Source organism: Xiphophorus couchianus, chromosome 2, assembly GCF_001444195.1.
Source record: "Xiphophorus couchianus chromosome 2, X_couchianus-1.0, whole genome shotgun sequence".
Lineage (NCBI taxonomy): Eukaryota > Metazoa > Chordata > Actinopteri > Cyprinodontiformes > Poeciliidae > Xiphophorus > Xiphophorus couchianus.
The window spans coordinates 6,193,089-6,206,793 of NC_040229.1; the positions used below are offsets into that span (position 1 = coordinate 6,193,089).

Consider the following 13,705-nt stretch of genomic DNA (forward strand, 5'->3'; position numbering starts at 1 on the left):
TCTCCATTTGATTCATGGACTTGATGCTTGTGCACGCTGTACATTCTGTTTTCCATCACAAAAATCCAGAGCTCACATCTGAAGGTTGAACCGAGATCGTCTTTCATCGCGGGACGGGGGGGAAAAAACGGCACAAAACAGATCACACACAGAGGACACTTCAGGTTCAGCCCGGGAAAAAGAAATTCCACTCAACAGAAACTGTTTTATATTCATTAACCACAGAATGGAATATCAAAATCTAATACTTCAGTTCATTTAATTGATTCTGGCTAAAAAACAAACAAACTTGAGTTTCACAGTAATGTAGAATACTGCATCAGAAGAACTGATTAAGAACCCAGAAATGTTGACCTACTGAACATTATGCTCAGGTTCGGTTGAGGATTCTCTCTCTGGATGTGGTCTGGGCTCCTTTTGCATGAATTCCTGCATCAGTGTGGGGGTCAGCCTGTGGTTCTGCTGAGGCATTCAGGAAGTCCAGGTTGCTTTAGTAGTGACTGATACGGTGGTGTTTCCTACCACCGTTTTTCCTTCCACTCAACTTTCCGTGAATGTCCTTAGACACATTACTCTGTAAACAGCCAGCTTCTTTAGTGATGAACTTTGGTTTCATTGTGAAACGTATCAGTAGCTGTCTGACAGTCCTTACATGGGGAAAGACTGTGTAAATACTCGTGTTTCATTCCTATGATGTTTATATTTGCATTTAGTGATTTAAATAAATGAACCTTCAGTTATTTGTGATTTGGGCCCAAAGATGAACCAGACATTTGGAGGTCAACAGTTTGTTCCTGAAATCTTGGCTGGTTTCTCTTCAGTGTGTTGAAGGTGTGACCTTACAATGCCTGCAGGTGGATCTCCATTATCGGAGGTTTAGAATGAAACATCTGGGGGTTGTGGAGGATATTATCCTGAATCTAATCTATAGTTAAAAGACTACAAACCTGCAACACCTAATTAGTTTTAACATTATTTATGATTTACATGTTCATTAATTTATTATATTTATATTTAAATTGTGTTCTCTACTTTCTGTGTTTTATTTTGTTTAAATCTGTTTTTTGTTTGAATTAAAATTGTTGGGGTAAAGAAGAAAGTGAGGCGAGGACAGGAAACAGTCTTCACCCCCTTCACCTCCTGAATCTAAATGTCTTATCTACTAATAATTGATAACCAAAACTTCAACACAGATGTTGAACTTTATTCAAATGTAAGTTTAGACAGACAAATAAATTTGCGTTTTAGATTAATTTAGGGGAAGCTAAATGCGCGTAACGTTTTCAATGCTAGCAAAATGCTAACCAAAAAATGAGATCCTCTAGTTTTCCCACCACTGTCTGAAAAAACATCAGACATTATGAAAAACATTTGTGTGTTTTTATCAATGTAAGTAAATATCTGTTTTCATCTATGAAACCCACAGGAAGTGACTTATTTCCGTTTCCCTCTTGTTTCCTGTGCAGCTGTTGGGCATGGCGTTCTCCATGACGCTCTTCCATCACATCCACAGAACAGGGAAGAAGTACGACGCCTAACCTGGGCGGAGGAGCCCCACTGCCTGCTGGGAAGAGACTCTGATTCCAACATTCATGCTTTCCGTCTCACTTCACCACTTGTGTAAAGCTTCCTGCTCTCCTTCCTGGCCTGTACAGATTCCAGCTGTGTTCCTGCACCTTTCCTGCTCTCTCCTCCTCTCATTCATTTTGCCAAAGAGTAACACAACTGGATCTGAAGGGACACCTACTTTTGGCAAGCAAGAGAATAACATTGGTTCTGAATGAAATATACTTTGTTTTTTCTCATCATTTTTCTTGGACTAACAATTTGCTGGAAGGAAAGTTGGATTTTGAGACAATGAAGACTGAACTAAAGCCTATACAGCATCTCCAAGGTGACGAAAACCCATGAAATAGAAACTGAAACTTGTCTCCTTTCTGGAGGTTTTTTCACTCATTGCTCCCTTTTTTCCCTTGTAAATGGATAAAGACCCAATACGGCATGCTAGTTTTTTACTTCACTGACTTGCGTGTCTCTGAAACTTTAGTTTTAAACTTCTCAGATTTGTTTTTTATTCAAACGCTCAGCGCTCCTGCAGAATGCTGAGTGGTGAGCAGTTCAGCGTGACGACCTGGTGGATGTGTTGTGTGTCGGCTCGGGTTTGACGTCAAGGGGTACAGACATGTCTGCGTGGTTTTTGTTGTAATCCATAATTTTTTTTTTTACTGCGCTGTAGAGATTAGGGAAAAGGGAAAGTGTTGGAAGAACATCATGTGAGTGTGAGGAATTATCAGTGGATTTATTTGGCATCAAATTCTGCAAAATCCGTTGGGTAATAAATTTTAATTCATAAATCTGTCCTTGAACACGCATTGCTGTGTTCAAATTCCCCTGTGAGGCAACATTCACAGCATTAAGCTGTTTGTCAGCGAAGGGATCCGGGTGATAAAGTCTTTTTTTTTTTTAGACGAACTGTTTGTGTGTTTATCTCTGTGTTTGTTTGATCACTCAGAGGAGGTAAAACCTGGAATCAGAGAGAAAAGAGTAACGGCAGACATGTTTTCTCACTGCTGCAGCCATCACTTGTGCAGGCAGGAGGAGGCCAGCAGCTTCTCCTCCAGCTCTCATTCATTCAATCACCCTCAACTCAACCCTACCTCCATTTTTTTCTGTTTACACCCCGATTCTCTTCCCACATTTCAGGAAGCAGTGAATTTGACATTCCTGCTCATTACTCAGTCACACCTCTGGTTTGCAACTTCACATATTTCATGTAAGCTTACTTTTTATGCAGCCTAAAGAGGAATTGGTGGGGGGGCTGGGATCAAAGCCAAGGCGGATAGATATAGCAACACAAACCCTGTAGGACACATCTGTTTACGCACTGATGCACCACAGGAAGCCGGGGCATCAGTCTGCCTCCTGCAGACCAGAAATACTCTTCATCTGCTGGTGGCTTGAAGAGAATGCCCCCCAGTTTATCTCAGAAGGTATAAAGAGGTGTGAAGAGCTACCTTTATTGGATGGGGATCGGTTTAGCTGCGCCTGTCAGGCTTAGGTTATTCAGTTTTTGACGTCTCCAGGGTAAATTGTTTTGACATCTACAACGATAAAAAAGAAACAGCAAATCAAGAGACAAGTTACAGAAAGAAAAAACCTGAGAGGTTTATGGCTTTATTTACAGCAGGGATGCTCCGGTTACAGAGAACGATGCTACGCTGCAGCGCGTCCGCACAAAGTGAAACAGGTCCGCTTTAATCAGAGAGGCGGTTGATTAGGTGCAAACTGGAGCAGATCTGATTGCAGATTAAGCACAAATGATCAGATATGAGCAGTAAGAAGTGAAAAAAGAACATCTGTCCTTTAACCCCAGCGTCCCTTTAGGTTGTGTTTTCTTAAAGAATGTCATTAAAATATTATATGCAAAATATTTTTTCACACAGCAACTAATACTCACTAATTAGTTTTATTTTTAATTTAAATTTTTTATTCTAATGAATTTTTTAGCAATTCTATATTTGAATCAAATTACATGATTTGAAAAATCCAGAAGGGACACAGATTACTTTATTTTGCTTAAAATTAATTACCTGGAGAGACAAAGACTCATGAAAAATTCTAATTCAGCTGATTACATACATCACCTGGTCGATATACACGCAGTAACTGGAAAAGTTCTGCAAAACTAAAATAAAACAGAAGAAATGTCCGATAATTTTTCAGGCTCACTCCTCTGCCTTTCCAGCCTCTGCCGGATCGTCTTTGTGGTTTTCTGCTGCTGCAGCACCTTTTTTTATTTTATTTTTTTGTGACACATCATTGTGACACATCTATGATTATAGTTAGTGGCTTTGTTTGTTTAGAAAGCTACCCAGTGGTATTGTTCGCAGCGTACGCTAGTTAGGCAGAATGAGGTCGAGACAGCGCTGTCGCCTGATTGGTGATTCTGTTTCCATTTAATTAACTGCAATTACTCAGCTGAAGCCGCAGCATAAAGGCGCTGCATGCCTGAAGTGCATCCCACTGAATAAATAACATTTCTAATCTCCCTCACAAGCCTGATTTCCACCTGTCCAAACGGACATTTCTGGAATCAGACTTTGCAGAGCTGCTGCATTCACAGCCTGAACTTCCAAAGCAGCTACACAAAGTGTTAAAGTGACTGTAATTCACATTTGGTCCAAATTTTTGCATTTTGCGTCACTTGAAGCTTGAACTCTACTGAAGAGGATTAGGGCCATTGAAAAAAAACAACTCATTTTAATCTCAGCATTATGACTTTATTCTTTCCATTATTTTCCAGAATTTTGACTTTAATCTCTGAGAATTTTGAAATTTCAGTCAGAATTCTGAGAAAAAATTCAGAATTACATTTTTTCAGTGGTCGTATTTCTCTCCCGTAGAACTCTGTATGTTTGTGCAAAATTACATTGAAATTGATGCGTTTGAATTGATCTTCTGGCCAGAGGGCAGCTGGGGTTCCTGGTTTGTTCTGCAGATTTAGAGCGCTCTATGCAGCCTGAGACATTCTGCGTCTCTACTTGTTGTGTCCATGGGGTTAACATGACAGCTGCTGTTGTACAGTGCATGCACGAATGCTTGCTCCCTCTCTTAGCCCCCACAGCTTGGCTGCCTCCACAAACTCCACACAACTGTTTTCCCCCTTATTTGCTGCCTCGCTCTGCAGATGCTGGCTTCACATTGAGACGCTGCAGAGAAGCAGCTCAGCTCTGTGGAAGGCAGCAGCAGAGGAAAACTGAGGAGGGTCACGGGAGGAATCAGTGTTACTGTCACAGCTACATGTGAGGCTGCACTGTACACCTCACAAAAAAATCTAGGTGAATATTTCACTGTACTCACGTTAAATAGAAAACACAAGGACGCAGAATTTTGAGGATAAAAATTCTCCAGATGTGACGTTGTGGTTCAAAGCCTGCAGTTTCTGTAACGCTTCGCCGCTGACTCATCCGAATACACAGAGACTCTGAGTGTGAACTCTGCTTCAACCTGCCACTGTCGCTTAGTTTGGGTTCATCTGTGTGTTTTTTTTAGAACGTAGGGCCAAATGACATTTTTACAAAAGCTGTCCAGTGATGTTATTTTTGTATGTTGGTTGTTGCTGTTTTAATGTTTGTTTTCTACTGTTTTTGTTGGCTTTTTGTTCCTGTTTGTGACAGACGCTCCCCTGACTCTCATTGTATGCAGATGACACCTTTAATTCATTTTTTACACAAGGGATTAGTGTTGGCAGCGCTTCTGCTTCTCTGCAAGGTGCAAAAATGCCTTTTTTTGTCTTAATACTGGAGCAAGCACATCAATTCAGAATGAATGGAAATTTAGCAAATACACTTTATTGCCAGCAGTATTTTCTGGTCTACCTTCATCTGAGCGATACACAGTCCTATATATATGTTGGTATATGATGGCAGCCCCGCCGTTGCAGCCATTCTCCCGACTTTTCAGTCTGAACGGCTCACTTCTGATTGTTTCACCCCCCCTAAAAAATCTGTTTTGTTCCATGTCCATATGTGTAACTAAATTAAATATGTATCTGATTGTTTTCAAATCTTCACACCTTGTGTCAAACTGAAGGTGCGGGGGCCAAAAGAGGGCCCTCGCACCAAAAACTTAGTCAAAGTAAAGCAGTTTTTATCTCAGTTTTTTTCAACACAGCCAAATTACATCAACATGAAAAGATGTTCAAATATTATTTCATTTTATTTATTGATGCAGAGACCACTGTTTATTCATATGTCAACAGTTTAATAGGTTTTATCAATACATTTTGACTCAACTGGCTAAATTTGATCTTAGCCAAATTGAAAATAATTTTGACATCGTTGGTCTGAATTTTCATGTTGCATTTAATCGGACTTTTACGTGAAACATGGATCATAGTTCTGCACCAGAAGAAGCCGTAAACAATGGCTGAAAACTGTAATTATAAAATTATGAAAGAAATGTGTGTGTGTGTGTCAGTGAAGTGTAACAAATCCCAATCCCATCACTCCTGGTCCGACTCTACATCCAAATAGAACTGGGTCAGAACCAGCTCAGAAGTTACAGTCGTGGGCTTTCTTCTTCTTCCTTTTCCTCATCTTGTGATTTTGTGTCAGTTACATTAAAATGGGTCCATAGACGGCGGCGTCCATTATTACTGCCATAAACGGAGCGCTGCTGCGTCACGTCTACGTTCTTCTTCTGTGAGTCGCTTTCATGTTAAAAACCGTTCATACAGAAATCTGATTTAATTAGTAGAATCAATGACCACGCAAAAAAATTTACAAAATTATAATTGAGCTTTGAAATTAGCTGTGATTTTACACAGTCTTTGTGGCTGTAATTCCCAGTTGTTTCCACTTTGCTTTGCTACCACTAACAGTTGACATGGAATATTAATTTTTTTACAAATGTTTCTAGAAACAGTTTACCTTCCCAAATGCTGGATTTGATGCTCCTGTTGCAGCTGAGTCCAACGATTTGGACGGCTGAGCGAATACTTTTGGTCATAAAGTTGATGACTGGAGACGCATCGCTGCCAGATTCCACTTCTAGTTTTAGATATATGAGGATGTGCAGTTTAACTGCTCATGTAACTAATATATCAGCCCCATGTGTATATATAGAAATATATTCTCATTTTACAACTGCAAGTCAGTGTTTGCTTCAACACAAATGAATATATTTACACTGACAGCTCAATTTTCTAACAAACTATGTGCTTTCATGCTTACTTAGACATACCTCCTTGTACTGTATGTGTCTGTTTTCCTTGTTTGCTGTTCTTCCTCCACTTGCAGTGTAAATTTTATGTAAATTTATGTTTTTATCAGTAAGCTTTTCGTGTCTTGTTTGACTGGATTTTGATCATGTAGTAAAAACATTTCTTTTTCATTTCAGAAGAAGCATAAAATATTCTTTCTCATCCCTCAGTAAGTCACAGAGATGCTGAGGACTAAATGCATCGCAGCGATCCGGGTTTTGTGCAGCACTGAGGGACTTGGAGCAGTTTCTTTTTATTTGAATCACTTAATTTTTTTGCCTCCTTTCGGCGTATTATTTTGTGTAATCTGCTCTGAATCCGTCTTCTGAGCTGAAGCTGAATCTTTGAGCGGTGGAAATGATGCTCTACTGCAGAAACGGCGTGTTTGATGTTGTGCTCTGCTCGGCGGCATTGTCTGATGCCTGCCAACATTGTCCTGTGACTTCCTGCCACAAAGCTACTCTATCCGAGGTGGTGCACTTCCTGCTCTTTCTCTCCAAATCAACTATTTTTCAAATAAAGGAAAGTGTGTCACTAAATCCCAAGATGGCGCACAGTCATTGCCTTTCCTGTTTAATGACTCATTGCTTCTGATTTATTCTCATTTATATGTTGCTGTCAATTTTATAGGCCACATTTAAATACTGATTCAGGTTTTATGGAGTGGTGACAGTAAGAGGAATTCGCCAGTCCAGATCTCATGAAGTGTTTAATGAAAGAGAGGCATCCCTGCATCAAAGCTGCTTCTTCCTGGTAATCCTGCAGTTCTCCTGGAGATGAGCTAATGGCAGTCGGCAGGTTGAGCTCTGAGGGTCTTTAGAGAACAAAAAGGAGGTGATGAAAGTCCAAACTATTGGCAAATTGTCTCACACTTTAACAGGACAGAATGAGCAGCAGCATGTTTTCCACAGATCCCCCCTTTTTAACTTAATGTCATCAGAAGTGACTGTGTGTGTGGGTGTGGGTGTGTGTGTGGGTGTGGGTGTGTGTGTGGGGGGGGAGTGTGTGCGTGTGTGTGTGTGTGTTACAGAGAGTAAAAGAGAGAATGCATGTTTTGTGCCATTCCACCCTCATTTTTGTTTTTTGTTGTTTTAGATTGCTGTTGTTTCTATGCAAAACTCTGACCTATTTTAGCCTTTGTACAGATTATTTTGTATGAGTAACATGTACTGAAATAAAGTAAAAGTAATCTAGAGTGGATTTTCCCCCACTTGTTGTTATTAGAGCTTTCTCTACGTTTCCCCAGCCTCATACATTTCATTGACCTGAATTTCAGTTCCATGGAACCGTGTATCATCTTCCTGTGTAGCTTTGAGCTTGTTAAGCTGCAGTTGATGGGATTTTAAGGTTTGTTTCTGGTTCTCACTCTGTAAAACTGCGTTATGGTACATATCATGGTGCTTTTTCCATCTAATACTAAACGTTTCTAAAACAAACCACTAAAAAGGACTGTTTGTAAATTATAAATATGACAGAAAAGAGTACATTTAAAGTCCTTTAAACTAAACTTAAAACTTTTCTAACTCACATTTGTTTTAAAAAATACCCCAAAACTTCAAAATACCTCAGAAAACATTGGAAACAAAAACCTCTTTAAAATATTTAGCCTTGTTTTAGGACAAATATAGAGAAATTGGACAAAACTCAATAATAATTAGTCAAATAAATATCTATTTAATAGATACATATACAAAAGCAGCAGTACAAAATGGGATCATGAGATCATCTTATTAGAGAATAACCAATGTTTTCAACATATCATAAAATAATTGATTTCTACATGTAATAATTTAGCTAATGTTATAAAATATTAAAAATATTTATACAAAGAAATACAGATTAGTTCAATGTTAGATTAAAGTTAAAAATATTATTTTTTTGTATTTTTATGGATTTTTACCTATATACAGCTATTGAATTATTTATTTAAGTAAAGAAATATTATTTTAAAAAATGGGTTGGTCTAAAACTTTTACACAATATAGTTTAAAGGTTTTTAATTCTCAAACATCATTAATCTAATGGAAACAACCAACCGGACAAATCAGAGGTAGACGTCATCAGGTTTGGGAATCCAGGTTTTTGTTTTGAGACGCCAGGTGGCGCTGTTCTTCTAAACGCCACCGCTGCTGCTGTTTACTAAAGGTGTGGTTCGTGCGTTAATTGGACGCCAGGTGGCGCTGGAAAGCACGTGATCAATGATGAAAACGGCGTTCCCGCGCTCTCCTCCAAATGAATCAGAGGATTTCCGGATCTTCAAGCAAACTTCCTCCGCAGTCTGTAAGCCCCGCCCACCCACGTGACCACAGACCAGGTGCAGCAGGAGCAGATTGTGTGATTGTGTGGTCAGCCTGAAACTAAAACGGAGCAAAGAACCGAATTTTAAGGTCCAGTTGTGAGGAAGGAACTGCGGGTTCAACCATGAAGGCAGCAGGAGGTAACTGGGTTTTCCAGCTGAGTCTGTCTGGATGTTTCTGTGGATCAGAACCGGATCTGGTTTTGCTTTGCCTGGATTTATTAGCTTATATTTACTTCCATGAAGTCTAGTCAAAGTTTGACTTGACTTCATGTAGCACATTTACAACAACCTCAGCTGACCAACAAACACAACATCACAGGTAGATAAATGACAAAATAGAAATAAAATTAAGTTTAGTAAAAATATAAATATATATAAAATTGGCAGAGATACGAAAAGCTAATAGTATGAATAAAAAATACCAATTTTGAAATTTAACTGCAGCGATTTTCTTCCATCCTTTTTAACTGGTCTTGAAGGCAAAGAATAAATGAGTTTTCAGTCTGGACTTAAACTGACAGAAAGTTTAACAGGCAGAGGGAGACAGTTTCTACCTGATAGCAATAACAAAACTAAATGCAATCAAAACAACCATTAACCATTATAAATGATATACAGTATGTGAGAATGTGGCTGTTCTTATATTTTGTTTTTTTGTTTTTTTTGTTTATTTTTTTCCTGCCAGTTGTTTGTTGATTCTTGCGTTGTGTGTGAATTGTGAGACAGTTATTTTTTGTTTTTGGGCATGTGCACCGACTGATGGCACCCTTTGAATTTCGTTGTCCTTGTGACAATGACAATAAAGATTTATCTTATCTTATCTTATCTTACTGAGCCACAGTCTAGATGCCCCACAGAGGCTCTGCCCCCTTTTAGGTCAACTTTAGGGACAGATAATAAAAACTGGTCAGTTGACCTCAGGGCTCTGGGTGGGGTGTAGGGCTGCAAAAGCTCACTTTAGTAAGAAGTTCCCATAGAGTTTAAACACTTAAAACCAATAAAACCTTGAATTTTATCCTAAAAGCAACAGGGAGCCCATGCAGGTTACACAAAACCGCAGTAATAGATTCACGTCTCTTTGTTTTTGTCAGCAAACAGGCTGCAGCATCTTATCCCCCAAGAAGATAAGATTTTATCTTAGCAAAAGTCCTCAAATGAAGGAAACTGGCTTTGATAACAGCACTAATATGTTTATCAAATTTAAACATAGGAACAACAATCACACCCAGGTTTTTCTTGAATGGACGACTAAAGGTCCATTCATGTCCAAGAAGGAGATCGTATGACCAAACACAAAATCAGTTTCTTCCATAAGTTCAGAAGATTTGCTCTTAACCACGTCTACACATCCTGAAGACAGTCCTGTAACATCTGTAACATCTGTACAGCAGACATTTGTAGTTTCAGTATTTTGCTGGATTCTGGTCAGAAACTTAAACCACATAAAGCAAACAGTAAATTCTGGTTTTAGATGAGTCGATATCTCTGTTAAAATGTTTTCTGTTGTTTATTGATTATGTCCTGAATATCGTCAGAGTATAAAAATTTGTGAAGTTCTAACCAGAGGTGGGAAAACTCAAAACATTGTGTTAGAGCAGCACTACGTCAATATATTTGTACTTATAAGTAAAGTTAAAAAGAAGCCGAACAAGATTTACTCTAGTAAGTATGAAGTAGCTGATCATAAGATTAGGCTTAATATTATAACAATGTCATCAGACAGATAATAAATTAATAAGTTTGGTATTTTAAAGAATGAAATGAAAACAAGACAAATAAAATGATTTCATAATAACTAGTTAAAGCAGAAGAAACACATTTCCAAATATATTTTTATATAAAACTTGAAAAACTAATGCTTACAGTAAATACTTTTTGTGTGAAAGTATTTCCAGTGACTGTATATAGTTTTTACTGTTTCTGTTTGAACTACAGGAAAATAACATTAATTCATCAAAGCTTGTGTAGAAACAAGAGGTCTCACTTCAGCATAAACTGTAGGTTTGTCGTTGTGTTTCCATGTACTTTAAAATTAAATTAAATTAAAATATGTTTGTTCTTCATTCAGTGCAGTCAGTCACTCACTTATTTTACTTAAATAAGAGTAGCAATACTTCATAATAATATTGCTCAAGTGTGGTAGAGTAAAGTGTGCTGTTGTTTTTTTCCAAAAGGTTACTCATGTATTGTAATTACATTACATGAGTAATGTAATCTATGTAATCTGATTCTATCTAAACAGCATTAGCATCTGGGTTTGGACCCGTTGGCAGACAGAACTGCAAAATATGCAAAGTTCAAATGGGTTGATTAAAAAACTTGAGGGCACATCATGTTATACTAATGAGGGTTAAATGCTTTGGTTTAAATATAGAACTAGGATTAATATTCCTGTTTGTGGTACCAACACGTTTCAGAGTTACAGGCAGCAGACTGAATCTCCTGACTGTCAGGAAATATTGGAAATATTGGAGATCTTCTTTATCTAAAGAAGGAGAAAAAGTTCAAAGTTTATCCAAGTGCAGTTGCAGGAACCACAAGGATCGCCCCAGGAAAGAATAATCAGGCTTATCGTTGCTGCAGGGTATAAGTCCAGTGGAGTTTCAGCCTCAGGAATGCGGCGTCCCAGGACAGAACCCGCTTCAGAACTTCCCAGCAGAACAGAGCAATGTGTTTATGTCCTTATTCAGAGGAAGAGAAGATGAGAATACATCAGTCATTTCTATTTAGTGGAATGTGATTTTTTTTCCTGTGCAGCTTTGAAATCCATGTGTTTTATTTTTCTCACTATTTTCAAAATCAAAACCTTTACAAGAGTTTTTTTTAAACATAACTTGCTTTATAACTTAAGCTGTAAATAATTCTTATATTTATTTTTAAGCAGGCAGATATTCTTGTGATGTTTTAAGATCTATTTGGCTCTTATCCGGGTCCTGACATGTTTCTTGAATATGATGCCCCATCATTGTTCAACAACTGCTAAAGAACTGGAGAAAAAATGATTTAAAAAGCTGCAAAAAAAAGCCAACAACTTTCCCACTGATACAAGAATATGTCGTTATGTAAAGCAGAAAGCTGGACACTTCTGTTGTGCTGCCGTTTACATCCTTAATTAAGGCAGATTCATCTTGTCGGCTTATGTTTCTACATCATCGTGTTTTCATAGCATCAATATTCCTCTCAGAACAAATTCCAAAACGGCTTTCAAAATACGAGAAGGTCAGGCAAATTAAGAAAGGCCGACTTGTCGCAGTTCAGTACCAGGGGGATAAAAGTCTGAAGTTTCTGCTACAAAGGAAACGCAGATCAATCTCATTAAGTCTTCATGTTCTGCTGGCTTGGCAGGAAGTCAAGTTTATTTCTATAGCAACAAGGCAAATCAAACACTTTACAACATAAAGCAGCTACCAAGATGAAACCAGCAATAAACATTACATTTTGTCAAATGCCATCAAATTCATCAAGCAAATATACATAAAATATATTGATAAATGTTTCAGTTATTATTAATCAAAGGCAAATTTAAACAGGCAGACATTTAGCGCTGATTCAGAAGAACTCAGTGTTTCAGCAGTTTTGCAGTTTCCAGAGTCGTAGTGCATAAAACTGAATTCTGCTTCTCCATGTTAGGTTCTGGTTCTGGTTCTGCTCTGCATAACCAGAACCAGAAGACCTGAGGGGTCTGGAAGGTTGATGCAATAGCAGATCTTTAAGCCATTCAGATCTAAACTAACAGAAATGTTTTAAAGTCTGTCCTCTGAGCTCCAGGGCCAGTTTAAGGACTGTAGAACTATCTTCTATCTTCCCGGTTTTAGTGAGAACTCCAGCAGCAGCGTTTTGGATCAACTGCAGCTGGAGGATTTTTTAAATGTATTTTTTTAGATCTGTGAAACACTGCTGCAGTAATCAATGAGAATAAAGATAAACGCATGGAAGAGTTTCTCTAGTTCCTGGTCAGACATTAGTCCTTTAATCCTGGAAATGTTCTTCAGGTGATAGAAGGCCGACTTTGTCTTTATGTCATTCTGAGGATTCAGGTCTGAGTCCATCACTAACCCAGATTTCATCCTGATCTCTAGTTGCTATCTGTAGTAACTGAAGCTATGTGCTGACTCTAGGTCTTTCCTCTTTAGGTCCAAAGATGAGAACTTCAGTTTTGTTTCTATTCAGCTGGAGAAAGTTGTGGCGCCTCCATAACTATGAGACACTCCAGGACTGAACCTCATGTTGCTCCACATGTGACTTCTGTTTGCTCAGATGAAAAGTTACCTACTGACATGAAGAAGTTTCTGCTCTTTAGGTAAGAATCGAACCGGTCCAGTACTGGACCAGAGAGTTTGACCCAGTGATTTATCACTTCAATAATAAATCATGGTCAACAGTGTTAAATGCTGGGAGCCTAACGCCGCTCCACAGGAGAATAACCAGGGAAGAAAATATGTGAAAATGCTTCCAGAATCTCGTCAGAGGAAATGTTAGAAACTTTAAGGAGACCTGAGTGAATCTTTAATGTGTGTTTAAATCCTGACTCCTCTGCCCTTTTCTTTTTTGTGGAAATCTGTCAATTTTCCCCTAAATCAGAAACAGAGGAACTAAACCGGATGTTTGACGACAACATGCCTGATTAGTTTTGTGTTTTTTAC

The 13,705-nt window shown here is 38.4% G+C and overlaps 1 protein-coding gene across 2 annotated transcripts in view; it reads left to right on the forward strand.

Moving 5' to 3' along the window:
- The window catches only part of tspan9a (tetraspanin 9a), a 212,769-nt gene extending 204,811 nt beyond the window's left edge, over window positions 1-7,958 (forward strand). For both annotated transcript variants that reach the window (XM_028035394.1, XM_028035387.1), the window contains one exon: window positions 1,467-7,958. In XM_028035394.1, the coding sequence (XP_027891195.1) occupies window positions 1,467-1,538 (72 nt within the window). In that variant the 3' untranslated portion in view covers window positions 1,539-7,958. The remainder of the gene's footprint in view (window positions 1-1,466) is intronic.
- Window positions 7,959-13,705: the final 5,747 nt, after the last annotated feature.